Below are 22,842 nucleotides of genomic sequence, written 5' to 3'. Positions count from 1 at the left end.
GCTGTGCCTGCAACACTGTTCATGTAGTATTTGCTGCGGATAGGTTTACAACACATTGCAGTATGCTTTCTATTGCAAAATAAGAGGAAGAACCATACCAGAGGAACAATGCTCTTATGTACAGTTAAACAATGATAGGTTTTTAACAGAATAAAGCATTCACAATTTTCTAGACGGTTGCAACAGAGGAAATTTGAAATCCTGTGGAAACCCCACATACAGAAACCTCGTTGCATCCTGTTTTCAGAAGTGCTCCTTTCCATTTTCTACCTCTGGCAAAGCACTTCAGAAATGGGGGAAAATCCTTACTGAATCTGGCCCTTTGTGTGCTAAAATGGGTAATATTGCATGTTAAATGGGATAGTGCATACTATTTTCCATTTTAGCACATGAAATTTAAATATTGGTTTCGCAAATTTTTCATGTGTTTAAGTTTAGATTTTGCAATTATACAAATCCATTAACTATGAACACATAAACTACTTACAAAATAATTTAAAAAAGCACCTTTGTAGCTCCCTTTCATAAAATAATTAACTACTCCTTAATGAGGTGGAAATATTTACAAAGAATTCCATTAAAAAATGGCCTGCTGTTTTGCTATCAGGCTTAATCAGATAGGAGTCTCAGCAAAATAGCACATGCGAAGTTCAGCGCATATTAATAGATTGATCTCTAGGGCTGAAACTGTTAGTAACACAAAAAAAGCACTTCATCCTCCAGTGCCAGAATAGCCATGGAGAAGGCAGGAAAAATTCACAGGTATCAAGTGAAGGAACAAAACCTGCAGTGGTATTTGTAATTATGAAGGTCGGGTAATGTGGGTGTTGGGTTTGAGGCATAGTGTGGACTTTTAGTCGCAGTGGAAATGACTCCTCCCATGAGGAGGGGCCCAGTGGGGAACCACTGTGATAGGCTAGACTCAGACACTGGAGATAGAAAGCTTTATTGTACAGCTGTAGATAGATGGTAATAAGGCAGGAAGAGATGGCACTGAAGTCCAGCAAGGTGCCAAAACGTTCAGACAGCCTCAGATGGAGAAACCTCACCCAGATGTACAAGGCTGGTAGTGTTCCACAGAGCAGGATAAGCCGAACCTGGTGGGTGGAAATGGAGAGCTGGATCATAGAGGTACTCACTGAAGAGTAGTGCAGGAATCCTCCTGGTAGGTGGTGAAGGTGGGACCCGAGGTCCGTGATGCAGGATATTCTGAGCTGGATAGGCCCTCAAGGAGTGAGTACCCAGAAGCACAGATGATCCTGTAAGAGGAGAGAGAGAGACCCCCGAGGAGTGGTTTTCTAATTAGAAGTAGAAACCCCGAAGGGTGTTTGGAAGCGAGAGGCTCCCGAGGAGCGGGTGCCCAGAGGTTCTTCAGGAGCGAGATACCTCGGAGGGTAGTGAGGAGTCTAAGCGAGCAGCTTAGAAGCGGTCAGAGTAGCTAAACCGAAGTCCTTGCTAACTCGTTTGTTAGGAGCAGAGCGGAGGCTTAAATACCCGGAGGTACTGATGTCATGCGGTGGGGACGCCCCCGAGGTTCCCGCCATGACGTGTAGATAAGCGTAGGCAGCATGCGCGCGCACGTGCTAGGAGGCCACGGGAAGGAGCATGGCTGACGGGGAAACCCATGCTGGGTTGGAGACGCCGAGGGTTTCGGCACTCGGCACCGGAGGCAGCCATCTTACCCATGGAGGAGGAGAAAGGCAAAAAAGAGGTGAGGCAGAGCGGTTGCAGCCGTCTGCGACCAACGGATGCAAGAGTGGGGTAGCTGCTGCAGCTTCCTCATGGCAGGCCATTTAATTTCAGAAGCCACTGGAATGCTGCTCCTTTGTTCATTGGGCTGGATCCATGGGCATTTCCACTCCTCTCCCTTTGTTTAAAAATGTGCAAGAGAGATTGTTGGCTAGAAGTCTGAAATGAATATAAAAGGGTAACATGCATTACAGTAACTTACATGGAGTCGCAGTTAATACCCTTGACAGAAGGCATGGGGGTAACCAGTATGGAGCAGCAGTTACTACATTAACAGAATAAAGATACATCAATTAAAAGAATATATAAATAACGCTTGCTGGGCTGATTGGATCTTTTTCTGCCATTATTTACTATGTTACTAAGTTGGAGCTTTGCGTGCTTCCCTAACTCTTCTCTTGGCCTTTATGAGGTCTCTCAGTATCTATACTGTCTGCTCTGTGGAGCTTGGTACACTACACAACATTTTTATGAATGTTGGCGGGGCGGTTCTGTCATTAAGCAAGGTGAAGTGGCCACCTCAGCTAGCAAAAATTTTGAGGCAGCAAAAAGTGCCCCTTCAAAACACCTGTGCTGCAGCCGCCTCACTTTGTATCCGGCTAGGAAACCCAAGCAGCACAACACACCAGCAGTGAATATTTATAACTTACCTGCAGGGATCCCCAGCCCTGCAGGTAAGAAGAAGATGGTGGCGGTGGCAAGAATTTCTGATGTGCTCGTGGGGCTCCCACCTCCCGTGAGCAGGAATAGTGGCAACGGCACATATTTATGACATGCCTGCAGGGATCTCCAGCCCCCATGAGCAGAGAGACAGAGGTAGTGGCGACACAGGTTTATGATGTGCCCATGGGGGGGGGGGGGGGGGGGGGGGGGTGGGGGGAGGTGGTGTCCCAGGCCCTGCACCATGCAAGAAGAAGAAGACAGCAGCAGCAGCAGCTGAAATTATGATGTGCCAGTGGGGATTCTACACCATGCAGGCAGAAAGACAACCCCTGGGTCAGTGCTGGAGTATGACATGCCTACAGGGTTCCCATATTCTGCAGGCAGAAAAATTGAAGAGACCCAGTGGATGGAGTGTAAGTAAAGGGAAGAGAAAATGGGGGTGTGAGTGAGAGGGAATGGCATGAGAGGGGAGGGTGTGAGAAAGGGGATGGAAAGTAAAGAGGGTGAGTGAGAAGGAAGGGAAGAGAAGGGGTGAGTGAGAAGAAAGGGAAGCAAGAGGGAATGGGTGAGTGAGCACGTCTGTGTGAGAGCATGTGTGAGTTTGAGAATGTGTAAGTGTGAGCATGTGAGCTTGTGTATGTGTGAGTATTTCGTTGTGTGTGTGTTTGTCTGTGAGAGAATGTGAGAATGGGCGAATTTTAGTGTGGAGTGTGAGTGAGCTTGTGTATTTGAGTATGTGTGAGTGAGCATGTGTGTGTGAGAAACAGCATGTCAGAGTGTGTGAGTGAGCTTGTGTGTGAGTGAGATTGATCATGTATGTTACTGTGTATATATGAGAGAGAGAGTTTGTGTGTAGACCCCACCATTCTCCCACTAATCTAGGGCAATTTCAGAGTGACTGGAAATCGAACGTTCCCAGGCATGGAAAGCTGGAAATTTGTTTCTATCCTATTAGTTTTAATTATTATTGGAAGTTATTTGATGTGACTGCTATTTTTACATATTTTATTGGTTTTTGGGAACTTAATTTTATATGAATTTAATTTTAGAATGTTCTATTCATCAACTGTCTTGAAATATATATTTTTTTTTATTAGTATAGTTTTACTATTATGACTTTTATATTGTTTTATTTTATTGTTTTATGAGAAATGGTGATGTTTCTGTTTTTCCATTGTTGCACTGCATACAAATTCTGGCTTTTAGCGTTTTCTAGTTCAGTTTTTGATGGCACGTTTCTATTTATACTTTATGCTCACTTTATTCTGTATTTGGTGAGGGTTTGTCTGTGTTCTGGTGTATGGCTTTTTTGCAAAACCTACAATGAGCAGAACCAGATGGCATAGCTAGTCAATTTTTATTTTCTTATTTATATTTTTATTTTATTTTTATTCTTGATGCACTATAATTTCCTGATATAGTTATTAGCCTGTTTTAATGTTTTACCATTGATTTTATATATAATAAAGTAGTTAATATTTGTCTTTTAAAGATTTATGTTGTATTACTGATCTTATGTTATTATCATGGATATTTGTAAACGTTTGTGATGGAACCTCTCCAAAACGACGGTATATAAAATTTTATAAATACATAAATAAATAAAATGATGGATATGAGGTATTCTGCTATTGAGAAATGACTACTTAGCTAATAATTTCCTTTTCTTTAGGACAGTCAGATGAAGCCAGAACAAGTGTGTTATGCAACTCTACCAGCAGATGGATACAGATCAAACTGACATCACTGTATATATCTCTACAGTGACATCAGCTTGCCAGTATTCTCTTCAAAAGCCAACTATAGACAGACTAGCAAAAAACTTGATTAAAAACAGATAACCATATCAATACTCAGCCTACAGGAAACACTGAGCTCAGACAAGAAAAGTATTAACACTAGTCTAACACTTACCAGTAATCCCTGTAACACATAGTCCTACAAAGGACAATAGTGCAAGCATTCGGCAGCCAAGGGAGGGAAGCTGGATTCATCTGACTGTCCTAAAGAAAAAGAAATGATCAAGTAAGTAGTAATTTTTCATTACTTAGCATCCAGTCAGATGAATCCAGAACAAGTGGGATGTACCCAAGCTACTCCTGAATAGGGTGGGAGGCTGCCTGCGGTCCTCTCAAAACTGTATCCTCTTTGCAATCGGCGCAATAGCCATCGAGGCCGATGCGGTGTTGGTGCTGGCACTGAGAGTAGACGCGCATCGGTGCCCTCGGCCCGGTCTTTCTCCAGCACCGAGGAAGATGATACGGATGCCCTGGATGAAGTCGGTGATGGGCGGTCACCGCTACCCTGGTGTTCCCGGCGAGGTTTGATGACCAGTTTCTTCAATGCTCCTGCTGGTGACGATTGGGTGGATGTCGATGGAGTTAGCTTGATTTTAAACAGGGTCTCCATCTTGTCGAGGCGAACCTGCCTACCCTTCGGAGTCATCTGGGCATAACTTGGGCAGTGAGAAATGTCATGTGATAAGCCGAGGAACAGCACACAGACATCATGTGGGTCGGTAATAGACATGGTATGGGGGTACTCCGGACATTTTCTGAAACCTGTTGCCATGATGGCAAAAGTTGAGGCCCAAAAACGATCGATGGCCTGCGGACACCGAAAAAGGTGGGGCAGGAACCGACCAGAGACGGTGATTCTGTACTCACCGAGCGATGAAAAGGGAACTTTTTTAAAAAAGTAATCTTCAAGTTTTTTCCCATGAGGAAATTTTTGTGAAAGAGTTCTCACAGAGCTCCTAACCGTGAGGCAAACTGCAGCGCAGAAAAAAAAGAGCGAAGGGAGACCCCTATGGTTACAGGGATTATGGCATGCTGGGCATGCTCAGTGTACCAGTCAAAAGTTCTAGAAACTTTGACAGAAAGGTTTTCCGTGATAGAGCTCCGTTCAGTGACGTCACCCACATGTGAGGACTACCATCCTGCTTGTCCTGGGAGAAAGGAGAGTTCAAATTCAGGCGCCTCATCTTAGCCGATTTGACCCAGGCCCATACCGGCTGGGAAGAAACAGGCTTAGCGAAATCAGAGGAGGATAATTCTCCTGAGCCTCTAAACCTTGCTGACACAAGTTAGTGGACACCCCTGGCTGAGATGCCAGAATATGACAGGCAGTGCAAAAAGAAAGGCGCTTAGGTTTTTATTTATTTATTTGTTAAGCATAGGTGCCATTATGATTGAAAGAGCGCTTGAGCAGCGGCCGGACGCATGTGTCTAGCTATTTATTATTTTAAATTGAAAAAGCCTAGGCGTCCAACAATAAGGCATCCAACAACTAGACATCTGACACCTTGGCATCCCAGTACCTAGGCGTTGAAAACTTAGGAATCCCAAAAAATAAGTGCCGTAATAAGTTAAGTGCACAATAAAACTTGTGTGCACAGGTTAAGTGAGAGGCCACTTAAAGCGCTGATTAACTTTGATGCACTGAATACAAGACCTAAGTGTCCAAACACTGGATGCACAGCTAGATGCACACGCCGAACTAACAAGGCTGTAGAGGGCAGCCTTAGAAAGAGTGCGAAAAACCGTTGCGACCTACCACGTGGCATGCAACGAAAAAGCCTTAGAGCGGGGCCTAGCCTACAGAGGCTGCTCAACCCATCAGGCTGCCCATGGCCCTCGACCTCTCCTGGAGCAGGACAATTATCGGAACGTGAGCCAAGCATAGAGACTGGAAGGAGGAGGTCCTACGCTACAAAGCCACTTTTTACGTCTCTGTAATATATATATATATATATAATTTTTTTTTTTAACACTTATCTGAGCTCAATCTTACCTCTGGTTGTGGGGGGAGAGGACAGATGCTGTCACCGCCGCCCTCAGTTTCCTGAACCCACTGCTTTTCAGCCGCTTAAGCAGCTAAGTCCATGCCGACTGAAAAACCAGCTACCAGACCAAGGCACTCATTTGAGGGACCATGGAAATCACCTCAGGAAATCTCAACTAGGAGAAGGACCTTTTGGTATCACCACAGGAGAGCCAGGCGAATTAAATATACTTAATTCTCCTTTTTCAAAATGAAGCAATCCCCAGAAGGGAGAATACCGGCAGGCTGATGTCACTGCAGGGGTATAGATACTGTGATGTCAGTTTGCTCCGTCTCCATCTGCTGGTAGTTGTACATAACCCACTTGTTCTGGATTCATCTGACTAGACGCTAAGAAATGTATAATTTCTGTGTGGGGATTGGTAACAGACTGTCTTGTTCTGTTTTTTTAATAGGGGGTGATTATGGTATTTTAGAGCCTCGTGTAATGTTTTCAATATTGCATTTTCATGGGTAAGCTGTTTACTGTTTGGGTGCTGGCAGTTATTGTATTTTTCATATCAAAGGTTAACTATATTGTAATTATTCTTCAATATATTCATGGCTTTTTGAGGGCTATGCCCATACTCAAAGCACTTTAAAATATGCTTAATACCATATGGGCTCCAAGTGTCTTTTTGCAGGGTTTATTCATTGGACACACATCATTGCGTGTAAATATTGTTGTGATATTTTTACATCAAAAGACTGTACTTCGAATGTCCCTTTTCATGTAAAATCTGTTATTCATGCAAAATTTTAATTGCGTAGGGTGAGATGGGGGCATGGGGGGGTGCACAGGGGTGTAAGATTTGCCGAACACCTAACACCCTTGCACTGGCCCTGAGAGAGAGAGAGCGCCACACACAGACCCTCACCATTCACCCATCTCCCACTTCCCCTGGGTGCAATATACTGGGCAGGGGTGGGAAGCAGATGGCTGGGTTCGGAGGAGTGTGACAGGATTGCCAGCTTCTTAAAAATATCACTGATGCTCTTTTCTGCCCCACCTTTGGGAACTCTGATCCCTGCCTGCCCTCCTTCCCAGCATTTCAAATCATCGAAAGGCCAAAGGGGACACCACCTCCTTGCCATCTCAGCCACCTGAGCTGTGCTGCACCTTGGGGGGGGGGGGGGGGGGGTTTGCACCATCTCTTCTTTCAGCTCAGGCAGCAGATTGCTTTGAGCCGCCCCTGAATGCAGGCGAGCCATGGGCTTGAAAGACTGGAAAACACTGCAGTAGAGTATGAATTTTAAATATAAAGAGCCACATTAACTTTGACTACTCAGACTATGTATTAGATCATTTAGCTTTAATAGTTTTTTTTGTAACAGTAGTAAACAAACCAGTTATGTACAGTTTTGACCCATAATAGGCATGCAAATGAATCACTTACTGAACTAAAACTGCATATGGAGCATGAGACAGTGTTGGAGTTCTTATATTAAACTATGTTGAACAGGCAGTATAAAACGCCATCGGAGTTCAGCAAAGTAAATGTTCTATTTCAAGGTACTTGTTTAGTATACAGTAATTTTAAATCAATACGCACTAATGGAACTGTTACCACAGCACTCTCCACACAGTTAATAATGCAGAGAAATTTACTTTCACAATAAAAGAAAACGAATGGTAAAAATGCAGGGCATTTAAAAGAGCCAGTTGTTTTTTATTCACTGTAATGAAAACATTTTTTTCTTTCTATTTAAATATAATTTTATAGACTTACATTACAACACTGTAGTGCCTTTTTGAGTGTTCCACACAATTCACCACACTTTAATACATTTCAATGTATATATATATATATGGCATCCAAATATATTTACTTTAGTTTCTGCTATTAAATAGTTAAACCATCCCCGATGGAGATATATTAGTATCAGTTTGCAGGGCATGTTAACGGTTGGACTCCCTTTAGCTCCAAGGCTTTGCCGAAATTAATTTCTTGAGGCTTGCCCGTTCCTTTAGTAAGCTTCAGGTCTCGAATGCATCCTCGAAATCGAGTATGTGTGGTCAGACCAAACTGATTCATGCCATCTGGGAAAAAAAAATGGAAGCATTAAAATATTGAAAGGCCCTGTGATGATGTGCAGTATCAACACAGGAAGCCTTAATCCTCTTTGTTTCGGCACAATCCACGCAGAGCAGCAGGAATGGAACATATCCTTACACTTCATAGAATCATGTACCCATTGGTTTTAATTGGGTTTGTAGGTAATCTTTAACCAACAGAAGGCTCTCATATTTGCAAAATTGTGAGGATATTTTAATTTTTCACAACTGTTTGTGAATCTGTATTGAACTGTGTATCCTATAATTTGAAAGTAAAGTTGAACAGGGACTATGAAATAGGGTCAAAGAACTATTGTTGGGAATGAATCCAAAGTTGTTGGATGGGGGGGTTTGAGACTAGACTGATTGTATCTAGGACAGGCTAGCCAGCCTTACTAAAAAGTACATGGAAGTTTTAACCCCTGCTTTAAAATTTTATGCCTTTGAACAAATAAGAATACTGCACAAACTATAGGGGCTGATGTACTAAATAGCATAAAAGTTTACAAATGGTTCTTTGTGCGTTAATATGCTAATGTGTGCAAGTTTAGCTTTTAGCGAGCAAAGCACCATTTGTGTTCATAAAGAGTAAACATTTGCGTGCCCTTCCCAATGCTTGAAATGTATTTAAATGAATAGTTAATCAGCTTCAGCAATACAAAATCATGCAAAGCAGCTCATTAATTGTTAAGGGTAAATTTTAAAAGCCATGCGCGGGTGTCCATGTGCATGCGTTTCCCGGCATGCGCACATGAACGCACCGATTTTATATCAGGCGTGATACCAAAATCTATAACAGGGTGGACAGCCAGGAAGAAACTCAAGGAATGGTCTTGGCAGCTATGAATTAATGCTAAAAAATGCAGAATAATGCATTTATGATGCAAAAACACGAGAGAAAGGTACAGTATTGGAGGTGAAATTCTTCTAAGCACCAAGGAAGAACGGGATTTGGGAGTAATTGTATCTGTTGCTCTTAAAGTGGCCAAACGGATGGATAAAGCAACATGAAAAGCCAGAAAGATGTTTGCTGCATAAAGAGAGGAATGGTCAGCAGAAAAAAGAGCTGATATTGCCCCTGTATAGATCCATGGTGAGACCTCATTTGAAATACTGTGTACAGTTCTGGAGACCGCATTTTCAAAAGGATATAAACAGCATGGAGTCAGTCCAGAGAATGGCTATTATAAAATGATAGACTTAAAGATCTAACCATGTACACCCTAGAGAAAAGGTGAGATAGGGGAGATATGATAGAGATTCAAATATCTCAAAGGATGCCATGCACAGAAAATAAGCCTTTTTCAATGGAAAGGAGGATCTAGAATGAGGGGTCATGAGATGAGGTTGAAAGATGATAGATTCAAGAGTAATCTTAGGAAATATTTCTTTACAGAGAGGGTGATGTATATGTTTGTGTCTTGACTAGACTGTAATCTCCATGGGGCAGGGACTGTCTGATCTGTACAGTGCTACAGCAATAAACTCTTGTTATGAAAAAAGTTTCAATTTCAGGGATCCTGTCTGAGCGGCAGCTTCTGGATACATTACCAGGATATCCTCCAATAAAGACTGGATCATTGGTGTCTGCTGAGGTGGAGGCAGAATTCGAGCTGCTGCCTTCCACTTTTTGACCATCCACTGTCAGTTCCAAGCGATGTTTAATCTTGTGTGCTGTCACCTGGTGCCATTGTCCATCACACAACTTCCCAGGGATATCTGGTTCATAGATGGCCGAAAACCTGCCTTCACCATTATCTGCATGTAACAAAAGCTGTAGTAAAAAAAAAAAAAAGCTGTAAATAGATTATCGTAGGTTTGGTTCATATAAATACACATTGGTCAATCTCGAGCAAAGCCGGTAGCTTATGCTTATCATTATCATCACAAACCAGCCCATGATTTTGACATAAATGATGTTTTAAGTCAGTTGCTTTTGATGCTAATTGACTGGATTGCCAATCGGTCAGCGTTTGGCTGGTTTAGCCAGTTTTGCTCAAGGTGTCAGCCATCAGACCCTTAAAACCAACAATGTAAACACATGCAATTTACCAGCCACCATACTCCTCCAGTGTCCCCAGACTTCACGCTCTCTGCTGAGGCTCCACCTCCATTGGTGGCAGGAGCTAAGTTAGCGTGGGGCTTGTGAACTCATTGTGGGCTCATAAGCTTTGCTGTAGCTCCATCCCCTTTTCAAACAGGAAGTCCTCTTAGAGAGGAGGGGCAGATCTGTGAATATGCTGTGCTCACAGGCCCTGTTCTGATTTACATCTAGCCCACTGCTACTGCTCTCTCCTAACTAGAACCAGAAAGAGAAAGAAAGGCAGATGGCATAGAGAAAATGAGGTACAACTGGGAGGGTGGTAAAAACCCAAATTAGGTTGGGGGAGGAGAAAAGGAAGGTGCACAGAAGCATGATAAGGTCCAGAAAAGGAGCAGAGGAGCTAAGATGAGGTTTGGGATTTGGAGAACAGGTGGAGTCAGTTTTATTGCAGAACAGAGTTGGCCAATATTTCCTCTAAGCTGCGCAGTCTGTCCTGCAAACTTGTCGGAGAGTGGCGGCAGCAGCACAGACAGCAGAGGCAGAAGAATGTCATTGTTAACTTCAAAGTATCTATACTGCCCTGTCCGTCTGCCTTTCAGTTCCACTTCCCGGTTGCCTGCACCCAATCAGCTGAGTGACTCTTCTGTCCTGCCTCCTGACATGTGAATACTGGGGGGAAGGGAGGCAGAACTTATGCTCCTTCACCTGACCCTTATTCTAGTTTCTTCTACTGTTTTCAGTCAGCTGGGCTTCCTCCTGCAGCTTGCCCTCAGGTAGAGCAGAACTTGCAGCTTGAATTTGAAGTCAGTGTCTCTCACTGCTGCTAATGCCCCCTGCCTTAAGGTCTGTGGGGTAAAAGAGGATGCGCCTGCATGTGAGTTAAAGGGCCAGGGGGAATGGGGATGGGGGAAAGGGGTGCAAGGCAGGGGCAGATGCAGGAGAGGAAGAGAAGGAAGCAAGAGGCAGATGGGGAAAGGGGACGAGGTGGGGAAGAGGCTGAAAAGAGGTAGGAGAAAAGATGCTGGGAAAGGGAGGGGTTAGATGCTAGAAATGGAGGGCAGGTGAGAGAGAGCAAGGGAGGGCAGGTGAGAGAGAGCAATGGAGGGCAGGTGAGGCAAGAAGTAAGAAATGTGTAGGAATGGACATGGAGGCATTGTAGATGTAACCCCATCCCTGGTTGCGGACTGCACTCCCATAGGGCCATAAAAGAATGTATAAGTTCTTTGGGCCAGGAACCCAGGCTAGATCTCCAACCCCCCTTCCTTCCCAGGGTGTAGGCTCTTTCGACTGGGGGATGAAAGGAGTCCTCTCGGTTCCCACTGCGGGCTGACTAACTCTCCCTATGGAATTCCCTGGGTTAGGGAAATTCTGATACTCTAGATGCTGTGTGTGCTAAAGAAATCAAAGGAGCCACTGGATTAGTGTGCAAACAAATCTTGACTGTTGAAATGGTTGTAAGATGGCAGAATACTGATCCACAGCACCACTAAATATGTTTCTTTACTGCATTTTCCTCAATCTGAGCAGCAATATGTGTTTCCAATGTCCAGGGAACTGCTACCCTCCAGGACTTTGGAAAAATAGAGACCCAGGTGGGCAGAGTGTCCTTTGGATGGGCAGAATGCCCCTTACAGATGGCCAGAATACTAAGCTGCTGCACAGAGAGATAAAATCCTCCTTTTCCCCAGGGTTTGAAGAATCACTGGATTGGAGTCCTCTAAATGGTAGGCGTTGCCTCTACTCACTGTTAGATGATTCAAACAAAGGATGTGAATCGTTTTTTGACGATTTAAAACAATCGTCAGATATATTTTAAATCGTCAAAAATCATTAAGAGTCGCGATACAATAGAAATTCCCCCGATTTATCGTGAAAAATCGTAAATCGGGGGAGGGGGGAGGGCGGGGAAAACCAGCACACCAAAAAAACCCCTAAACCCACCCCGACCCTATAAAACGAATCCCTTACCTACCCCCACCCTCCCGAACCCCCCCAAAACCTTTTACGAGTACCTGGTGGTCCAGTGGGGGCGCGGGAATCGATCTCCGCTCTCCGGTCCATTGGCGCCATTTTGGCTGCCACTCAAAAATGGCACCGATGGCCCGATAAAAAAAAAACCCACCCGACCCTTTAAAAATGACCGCTTAGCTTCCCCCACCCTCCCGATCCCCCCAAAACATACCTGGTGGTCTAGTAGTGGTCCCGGGAGCGATCTCCCGTTCTCAGGCTGTCGGCTGCCACTCATAAAGATGGCGCCGATGGCCCTTTGCCCTTACCATATGACAGGGTATCTGTGCCATTGGCTGGCCCCTGTCACATGGTAGGAGCACTGGCTGGCCGGCGCCATCTTTAAAGATGGCCGCCGCCTTCGTAAAGATGGCCGCCGGCCATCCAGTGCTCCTACCATGTGACAGGGGCCAGCCAATGGCACAGATACCCTATCATATGGTAAGGGCAAAGGGCCATCGGCGCCATCTTTATGAGTGGCAGCCGACAGCCTGAGAACGGGAGATCGCTCCCGGGACCACTACTAGACCACCAGGTATGTTTTGGGGGGCTCGGGTGGGTGGGGAAAGCTAAGGGGTCGTTTTTAAAGGGTCGGGTGGGTTTGTTTTTTTTTTATCGGGCCATCGGCGCCATTTTTGAGTGGCAGCCAAAATAGCGCCGATGGCCCGAGAGCAGGAGATCAGTCCCCGCGCCCCCACTGGACCACCAGGTAATCGGAAAACTTTTTGGGGGGGGGGGTTGGGGGGGGTGGGGGAAGGTAAGGGGTTAATTTTAAAGGGTTGGGCCTCACTACAAAAGAAATAACAATGTGAATCGGAACCAATTCCGATTCACATCACCCACAATCAGATTTTTTTCCCCCCTCTAGCCGAACCCGATCGTTAAGACGATCGGGCACACGATTCACATCTCTAATTCAAACCTTCTTTGTTCTTATGCAGTCCTTGTTCTTTTCCTTTGAATCCCTGATAGGAGGGATCCCCTGGAGTAGGATTCTCAATGCTCCCAGCAGGAAAGAAGGGCAGTCAGAACTTCCAACCTGGGCCTTGAACTTAATCTTTACACAACTGACCGGGGTGGCTCACAACAGGTCACTGACACCCCCCACCTCACCGAGGCAAATATCTTCCTTAACCAAATTAGGCCCAGACCCAGGGTTCCCCATTCCCTGAGCCAGGAGCTGAACAGGCTCCAGCAAGGCCTCTACACTTCAAAGTTAAAAGTTCAACAAATGCACTCAGGCTGTGCACTGACTAGGCAGAAATCCTCCCCACCCTGGCCAGAACCACCAAACAGGGCTTGCTTGGCTAAAACCAGCTGGGCCTGCAAAACAATGAAAAGCTTAACTCTCTCTACCTCTGAACTCTGTTCTAAACTCAAAGGACTGCCTCCTCAGCGGTATTACCAAGGGGAAGGCCAATCCAGACCCCACAGAAGGAGAGGCTGCATTTGAATGGATCCTCACATTATGCATCCTACTCTAGCTAATGACACCCAACATCCAGGCCTTAATGGTAACAGAACAAAGGGTCTGTTACACAGAGATGATGTGAAGATGAAGGACCAGGAGGAGGAGGTGATGGGGGCTGGGAAAAATGAAAATGAATGGAAAAGTAGGAGAGAGGAAAATGGAATAGGGAGGTAGGTGAAAGAGCTGAAAGATGAGGGAAAGCTAGGGAGGAAGGAGAAAAGATGCCAATGAAGAGAAGAGAGAGGGTGAGAACAAGGAAGACAGGAGAAGCGAAATGGAGTGCCGGTCCTTGGTGGCTGCAGCACTGTGGTAGAAAGATCAAAGCATGGCAGAACCTCCTCACATCCCCTGGAAAAATTGGAGCGCTGTCAACCCTATAACTGAGTACATTCCAAGTCTGCAGTTTTCAGCTTGAGGGGCTTAAAAAACCCCAAACTATATATAAAAATGTTTATCTGTCTATTTATTTATCATCATTTGTTGCTATACTTTACCAGTGAGCAGCAATTTTATATAAACAAGTTATGGGGCAGATTTATTAAACCACAATATTTAGCGTGTGGAGGGGGCCAGATGTCAAGGGAGGGGCATCCCCATGGTATTTGGCCCCTCCCCAACAAATAATCACGTCATGATTTTTAATCGTGGCAATAACGGGCAACAAAAAAATTGTGCCATGGTAAGAATCCTTCCTGTGTGATGGTGGCCCACCTTAAAAATAGCCTTCCTCTAAAGAAGAAAAATCACCCCCAGAGGTCAATGTCAACCCCATGCCCCGGAAATGAAAAAAAAAAAACCAAACAAACCATATGCCACATGTGCAGCAATGGCCCTTTCCCTTCCCCCGACCCCTTAAACGTCAAACAGCCCCATTACCACAGGATAGCCCTTCAACCCACTCACCCACCCACCCACCAGTCCATCCCTACCCCCTTCCAAATATTATGAAATCCCTGTTGTCTAGGGTCCCCCACAAAGAACCCAAAAAAATAGTACCTTTGGTGGTCTGGGTGGCGGGCAGGTGGAAACCCACCACCTACTCCCTAAACCCTCATACCATCGAAAAAGCCGTCTTCGATAGCCATCTGGGGGGCTCGGGATGCCTCCTAGCCCCAGTCAGCGCCATTTTGAAAAATGGTGCCGACCTTACCATGCCTCTATCATGTGCCATGGGCAATGTCCGGGGATTGGACCTTGTTGAAGATAGATAAAATTGGAAGAACCATAGATTAAATGATCAAGGTTAAATGCACATTAAAATGAAAGTCCTCATAATTGTATTGATCCTGGAGAAACCCAGTTTTTTTACGCTTATTTAATATCTTCTTCTCGGTTTAGTCCCTTGTTAGATGACTCCAGTCCTGGAGTGCCACAGACAGGTTGGATTTTCAAGATATCCACAATGAGGTAGATTTGAATGCACTGTCTTCACTGTAAGCAAATATATCTCATGCTTATTCATTGTGGATATCCTGAAAACCAGACCTGCCTGTGGCACTCCAGGACTGGAGTCATCTAATACTGGACTAAACCGAAGATGATATTAAACAAGCGTAACAAACCGCAAAGAATCTAGCTTTCTCCAGGACCAATACGATTATGAGGACTATCATTTTAATGTGCATTTAACCTTAATCATTTAGTCAATGTGCTCTGATTCTTCCAGTTTCATCTGTCTTCAACAATCCTTTTGCATTAGTACATGTATGATCCTCTTCTACAATGCTCTTATCCCCTTCCACTGAGTCTTGGTTTCTGAAATTGCTAATCTTCCACCTTCCCAACTATCAGTTGAACAAGCCAAAATCTATAGCTCACAGACCCTGCTTGGATTCAACAAAATCTCCATTCCCATCTTCTAACTTCTTCACAGACTCACCCTTGCATGTTCACACAGAATCCACAGTTGCACATCAATTCCTGTTCATTTAGTTCCTTAAGTGGCAGTTAAGTTCAATCAGTGCTGCCTCCTCAGCAAGTTACTTTCTTATCAGAAAGTAACCCATCTCAACATACTGTATTTGTCTTAAGAGTAGCAGTACTACCACAATTGTTCTAAATACCATTTCATCTCCTCCTTGTCACTAGCTCATGCTTTTAATGATTTTATTTTTGTCTTTCTCCATTAAAAAAAAAAAAAAAGGTTGGATCTTGTGAATACTGTCGCACTGCTTCTTTACTTACTTTCCCATCCACCAGTCAATGCCCATTCCATCCATCCTCTGACCGCTGACTCCAAGCAAAACTCCACTGGGGCCGAGCTGTACGGAATGCGAGCTCCACTAGTACATCCATTCCAACTTTAAAACCATCAACTGTGCGGGAAAAAAGCAGAGAGCAAAATTTTTTTTTTTAGCAAACAAAACATTTCAGCGTTATTTTTTCCCTTTCTCGGAAATTTAATATTGCTTAAAGCAGCACAATATACTGCAAGTTTATGCAGTGTGCACAATTAGGATTCTCTTGAAAGAAATCAGAAAGTACCTGCTTTAGCAAACCCTGTCCCATCAAAGTAAGTTCCCTTCTGTGCATTGGCAAAACAGGAGCCGACATTGAAGCTGGAGGTGGGATTATCCAGATCAGCAGGAGCCTCTGACATTTTAAAATTCCTGATGCAGCCATCTATACTGTAAACCACCTAGTTAAAATGAAATGTTTAAAGTTTAATAAAATGGAAAATTATTTTTCCCATTCTAGTGATAGTAAGGAGCATTTGGACCAAATTAAGAGGCCTATTATTAAGCTGTGGCTAGATTTGAATCTTAAATTTAATTACTTGCCTTTTCAAAATCTGAATTCAGGTACTGTAGGTATTTCCCTATCTGCAAAGGGCTTAAATCTAGATTCTGATTTACTGTCTTTTCTCCCATTCTGTGTCTATTGAAAAAATACTTAGTAAATAGGCCCTTAAGTATGTACCTGAGGCAATAAAGGTGACTTGCCCCAGTTCACAAGGATTGTCAGTGGTAAAAGCTAGGGATGTGCATTTGTTTAAAAGAAATGCAAGGGCAATTTGTTTCATTCGGAGGGCCCCCAAATGAAACAAACCTTAATCATTGCATTTGTTTTAAATGAATGCATTGAGGTGGGGCCTCACCTAAGGCATAGGCCGAGGCCCAAAACAAGAGCTGTGGCCTAGGCCCAAACATGACACTGGGGCTTTGGCCTAGGCCTGGGCTGATGCCGGGGCCTTGGCCAAGACCTGAGCTTCTCCCACTTCCAAACAATCACTTACCTGATCCGTCAGGTTTCCACAGAAGCGACAAACTGGGGTCCCGATGCATGAGTCTCAGCCTATGGTCAGGCCCAGGCCCCAGAATAGCTCCGACAATGTCCTCTTCTTTCTTCTTTTCTTCTTCAAGTGATGCTGTCCACTGGGGTCACACCAGACTTAATTCACTCCGGTGGATTCAGCCTAGTGTGACAGCACCATTTTGATGCACAGCATTGTATGGACATCAAAATGGCACCGTCCACTGAGGTGAATGCGCCAGAGTGAATTAACTCTGGCACGACACCAGCGGACAGCGTCAGTTGAAGAAGAAAACAAGAAAGAAGAGGACATCATGGGAGCTGCTCCGAGGCCTGGGCCTGACCCTAGGCCAAGGTCCAGGCATCAGGCCTGGGTCTGAGCTGAGGCCTCAGCACCGGAACCTGGCCTCCAGGCCAGACTGCAGAGTTGATACTGTACTGGGGCTAGTGTCTAGGCTGAGGCCCAAGCATTGGGACCCAGCTTTGACTGGGCTGCAGCATCGGGCCTGGCCTAGGCCTAGTCCCAGGCATCAGGACCTAGCCTTGGGCCTGTGTCTGAGTCAAGGTCCTGGTGTCGGGACCTGGCCTCTGGACTGAGCTGTGGCACCTGGGCTCTGGCCTAGAGTGAGGACCTGACATCAGGACCTGGCCTTCAGTCTGGGCTTCGATATTGGGCCTGGATCCGGGCCAAGGCACTAGCATCAGGACCTGGCCTTTGGGCTGGGCCCAGTCTCCAGTCTAGGCTGAGACTTCGGCTTTTCATAGGGTGAGGCCGAGGTGACCTACTGTGTCCTTGGCCTTCGCAAAACTGTAGTTTTGGCCTGGCCTTGCCTGCAGATCCCCACTAGACTGGGTAAGTGGCCCAGTAGGGAATTCTGACCCTGGTAATTTTCCAGGTGGGTGGAAGGGAGGGATGGAAGGTCTTGGGAGGCCCCATTTTTGTTTTTATTGCGTGTTTTGTTTGTTTGTTTTTTTCAATGTTTGATTCATATTTTTCACACGAATCAAACATTGCATAAACAGAAATACCAGGGAAAAAAAAACTCCTGAAAATGAACTGAACTGGGGCAAGTCACCTTTATTGCTTCAGGTACATACTTAAGGGCCTATTTACTAAGTATTTTTTCAATAGACACAAAATGGGAGAAAAGACAGTAAATCAGAATCTAGATTTTAAGCCCTTTGCAGATAGGGAAACACCTAGGGGTAGATTTTAAAAAAAGAGCGCGATCGCGTACTTTTGTTCGTGCAGCAGGCGCAAAACAAAAGTACGCTGGATTTTATAAGATACGCGCATAGCCGAGCGTATCTTATAAAATCCTGGATCGGCGTGCTCAGGGCTGCCGATTTTGGGCAGCCTGCGCGCGCCGAGCCGTGCAGCCTGCCTCCGTTCCCTCTGAGGCCGCTCCGAAATCGGACCGGCCTCGGAGGAACTTTCTTTCGCCCTCCCCTCACCTTCCCCTACCTAACCCACCCCCCCGGCCCTATCTAAACCCCCCCTTACCTTTGTCCCTCGATTTACGCCTGCTAGAAGCAGATGTAAATCTAACGCGCGCCAGCGGACTGCTGGTGCGCCGTCATTCGACCCGGGGGCTGGTCCGGAGGCCTCGACCACCCCCCGGGCCAGCGCCACGCCCCCGGTCCCGCCCCCGAAACGCCGCGTCATTCGGCCCCGCCCCGACACGCCCCCTTAAAAAATCCCGGGACTTACTCGCGTCCCGGGGCTCTGCGCGTGCCGGCGGCCTATGCAAAATAGGCGCGCCGGCGCGCGAGGGCCCTGCTCGCGTAAATCTGCCCGGATTTACGCGAGCAGGACATTTAAAATCCGCCCGAAATTGTTTTGTACATACAAAACAATGTGTGTACACATTTTTTTTCTCTTCACACCCGTAATAGAAGCAGCATTTGAACCCTGGCTTCCCTGGTTCTTGACCTGCTGTTCTAACTGCTAAGATAACAATGCAAAAAAATGGGCATTTAATGCAACTTAATTGGCAAATAACGCAAGCAATTTATCAATAATGCATGGAAGTCACGATTAATGTGGAGAGTTCTGATAATGAGAAAATGTGATGAAAAATATGTAAATGACCTCATTAGATATTACCAGAAGAAGAAAAAATACGAGTTAATGAATGAAACTTTCCAAGGCTGAAAATGTAATACACAAAATTTAACAACACCTCCGGAGGTATAGCTTACAGTTTTGGCTGCCAAGTTTGCACATTTTTTGGGGGGGGGGGGGGGGGGGGGGGGGTTACTCGCATTGCTGCAGCTACACCTACACGACTGAAAACTCACAAATAGCATTTGCCTATCACATGCCAGGGTAGGCAAGAAGTCTTTATTTGGCCAGTACTGTGCTTAATCTGCAAAAATATTTCTGTGCACCTGGATATTTTTGTGTAAAATGCCCTTATAGATTTGAGCTGTAGAAATGACCTTAAAAACGCAAAGACCAGGTAACAAAGTCACTATTAGTATAATGGCCATATCTAACTGTAGGGGCAATTTCCAGTTGTCTGCGGGTAGCTGCATGGTGTGCGGGTATTTCAACCTGTGGACTTTACGTCAGCTCTGAAAGGAAACTAATGTTACCTACTTTCCCTTGGAAAATTGCCTAGGGAAACATTAACCACAGAGATACGCAGTATCTCTGTGGTTAATGCGTGCGATACTTTAGAAAAATGCGGTAATGAGGGGCGGGGGGCCGAAACGGGGGGGTGGTTCTGCACTAGCCGGCAGCGATCGAACCTCCGCGGTGCGATCGCTGCCGGCATCGCGCCCAACAACTCCACCATAGAAGGTGTATTTATTGGGCGCGAAATAGGCAGCGAAAAGGCTCCTTACCTTTTCGCTGTCCGCGCCGTCGTCGCAGAGTCGGCCCCGGTGACGCCCCGACTCCTCCTCTTCCGGGGCCGACTCCGACCCGATGTAGGTAGCGCAGGCGTGCGATAGCCTTGGAAAATAAGGTCCAATGTGTGTAGTTTTGAAAACGCAGAACTATGCGCATTGTTACCTCCTCCACCTAACCGCACCTTCAAGCCCGCATACTTTCCCGTGGGTAAAAGGACATGCATTGTTGAGCTCCATGCACGCTTTTACCTGTGGAGAGGGTGGACAATTATCAATTTACCCGGGGGGAAATGACTTTTGAAAATTGCCTTCCATATGATGTCAACTTTCACCTAGGGTTTGAAATGTCATAGTTTTCTCAATCTCCCTCCCTAAAAGTTCCTTCATGCACAAAATCTTCTCCTCAGGAGCTTTCAAATGTTGGGAGATATGCTTTGGATTTCTGTGGCACCAAAAGGAAGGAGAGGGTATACCGAGAAGAGATGAAGGATTCCAGCGACCGAGAAGAGATGAAGGATTCCAGCGGTTAGAGCTAATCATGAAAGTACAACTGAATTGCTCCAAAGTTCCTATGCCAATAAAATCAGGCAACCAAAAAAAAAAAAATTATTCTGAAATCTGATTCATAAAAGCAGTCTTTTTTTTTTTTTTTTTTAATAATTTGAAAGGGATGCTGCTGACATTATCCATAGCAGAAAAGAGATAATTGGAAAGTGTAGGATGTAATGTTTGCCTTACCGGACCAATCCTTCGAGTTGTATAATTAACAGGCAGTCCTCCGACGTACAGCATTCCTACCACATCCAGAATATCGGCTTTCTTGGGGCTGGTGGTGCTGTTAGAAAACCCATCTACAAACAGAATTCCTCTTTGCTTGGCTCTGAATATCTTTATCTAGGATGGGGGGAAAAAAAAAGACAAGACCGCTTAGGTAAACAGTATTTCATAGCATTCAGATAACAAAACTGGAAATAAAATTTGTCTTCTAAATGGGTGGGAGTTCGGACGTTTACACCTTTCCCCCTTCTGTTAGAAAGCTTGAAGTAAGGAGGCAATTTTCAAACTGCCTGCCCCGGGGCAAAGTCTGCAAGTATTTTCTTCCCACAGATCTTGCACCAGTTTTCAAAGACAAGGTGCCACTAATTTTCCTACTACACCTCACAAATGTAATGTTGTTTTGTTTTTTTTTATTGTTTATATTCCACCTTTTGTGGCTGGTCAGCTACTTCAAAGTGGATTATATTCAGATACTGCAGGTATTTCCCTTTTCCCAGAGGGCTTACAGTGATTTACTAAGGCTTTTCTTCCATTTTGTGTCTATCAGGTGGATGCAATATCGGCAAGCTCATGATTGACCCGCCTGCTATCTTAACGCGTACCGATCCACCTCTTCCGGACGCCTGATTTAATATTTAAATGGGCTGCCGCAGTAGAAGGGAGGCGCTAGGCGAATTTTGCACCTCTATGTTTTGTCTATTTTGTGCCTCAATTTTACGAGCGTCCCTTTTCCTAACCTGTGCACAGCCAAGAATTAAATTGGAGGAACCACAGAAAAGCAGTATTTTCAGCTTTTCTGTAAACGTTTGGGGCTCCTGAAGAATTTACGCCTGCTGCAGGGCAGACATTAATTTTTGAGAGTAAAAATGTGAGCATTGGGTGCACATTTTTTTTTTTTTTTTTTGCATCGGGGGTAATAGTTAATAGCCTCATCAACATGAATTTACATGTGATGAGCGTTATAAGCCTCACACTTGTTTGGACGTGCGTTTTGGACATGCTAATCCCTTTATTGCATGAGGGGTTTTGGACACGCATCCAGAACGCGTATCCATGAGCCAGTAAAGTTGTGCGCTCAGTGGGCCAGATTTTCAAAGGGTTACGCATGTAAATCCTCAGGATTTACGCGCGTAACCGCTCCTGTGAGCGCCGAGCCTATTTTGCATAGGCCCGGCAATGCACGCAAGCCCCGGGACATGCGTATGTTCCGGGGCTTTGTGAAAGGGGCAGGGTGGGGGAGGGGTGGGACCGAGGCCTCTGTTACAGCAGCCGTGCTGGGGGATCGCGCGCTGGCACTTGGCCGGTGCGCGCAACCTACTCCTGCCCAGAGGCAGGCGCAACATTAAACAAAGGTGAGGGGGGGTTTTAGATAGGGCTGAGGGGCAGGTTAGGTGGGGGAAGGGAGGGGAAGGTGAGGGGGGGGTGGAGGGAACGGGGAAAGTCATCAGGGCTCCCCTAGGGCTTGGCGCGCGCAAGGTGCACAAGTGTGCACCCCTTGCGCGCACTGACCCCTGATTTTATAACATGCGTGCGGCTGCGCGCGCATGGTATAAAATCATGCGTACATTTGTATGCGCCGGGTTGTGTGTACAAATGTACGCCCGTACCTCTTAAAATCCGGCCCAGTGAGTGCACTGTATTGCATCTGCCTGTATGGGAATAAAGCTTAATAAACAGGGCTCTAAGTTGGCATCTTAGATAATAGAGGGGGAAGTGATTTGCCCAAAGCCACAAAGTATATCAGGAGGATTTGAAGCCTGGGTTTCCTTTTCTTGTAGCCCCACTGCTCTAACCACTAGGCTACTCTTCCATTACTCTCTGAGATCTGCCATTCTCCACACCATCTTTTTTGTTCCTTCTGCTGCTACCATCTCTATCAAGAAAGATGTAAGTGCTGAAGAAAAAGGAGAAAGCAAAAGAAAAGAAATGAGGGCTGAAGAAAGTGAGGTGGGGGCTGGATAACCAAAGGAAGAGGAGAGAGTCACAGAGGAAGATGGAAGGCTGAGGTGTTAAGGGATAGCCAGAGAGAAAATTTAGGTAGGCTAGAGAGCAAAGAGAGAAGAGAAAATTTTCCATGTTAGATGTCATAAATGGTAGTAGTCTGCCTCTGTTAGGGATATTTCATACTTAGTATTTTAAATTTAA

At 45.4% G+C, this 22,842-nt stretch overlaps 1 protein-coding gene across 1 annotated transcript in view; it reads right to left on the bottom strand.

The window, feature by feature from the left end:
• Positions 1 to 7,526: 7,526 nt before the first annotated feature.
• Positions 7,527 to 22,842, bottom strand: part of LAMA2 (laminin subunit alpha 2) — a 1,492,466-nt gene continuing 1,477,150 nt past the window's right edge. The window contains 7 exon segments of the mRNA XM_029596813.1: positions 7,527 to 8,275; positions 9,842 to 10,064; positions 15,997 to 16,013; positions 16,016 to 16,067; positions 16,069 to 16,127; positions 16,297 to 16,450; positions 20,659 to 20,814. Coding sequence (XP_029452673.1) covers positions 8,118 to 8,275; positions 9,842 to 10,064; positions 15,997 to 16,013; positions 16,016 to 16,067; positions 16,069 to 16,127; positions 16,297 to 16,450; positions 20,659 to 20,814 — 819 coding nt within the window. The 3' untranslated portion in view covers positions 7,527 to 8,117.

This window comes from Rhinatrema bivittatum, chromosome 3 (assembly GCF_901001135.1).
Source record: "Rhinatrema bivittatum chromosome 3, aRhiBiv1.1, whole genome shotgun sequence".
NCBI classification, from domain to species: Eukaryota; Metazoa; Chordata; class Amphibia; order Gymnophiona; family Rhinatrematidae; genus Rhinatrema; species Rhinatrema bivittatum.
Note: the sequence above shows the minus strand (reverse complement) of the source record. Positions and strands in the feature narration are given on the sequence as shown.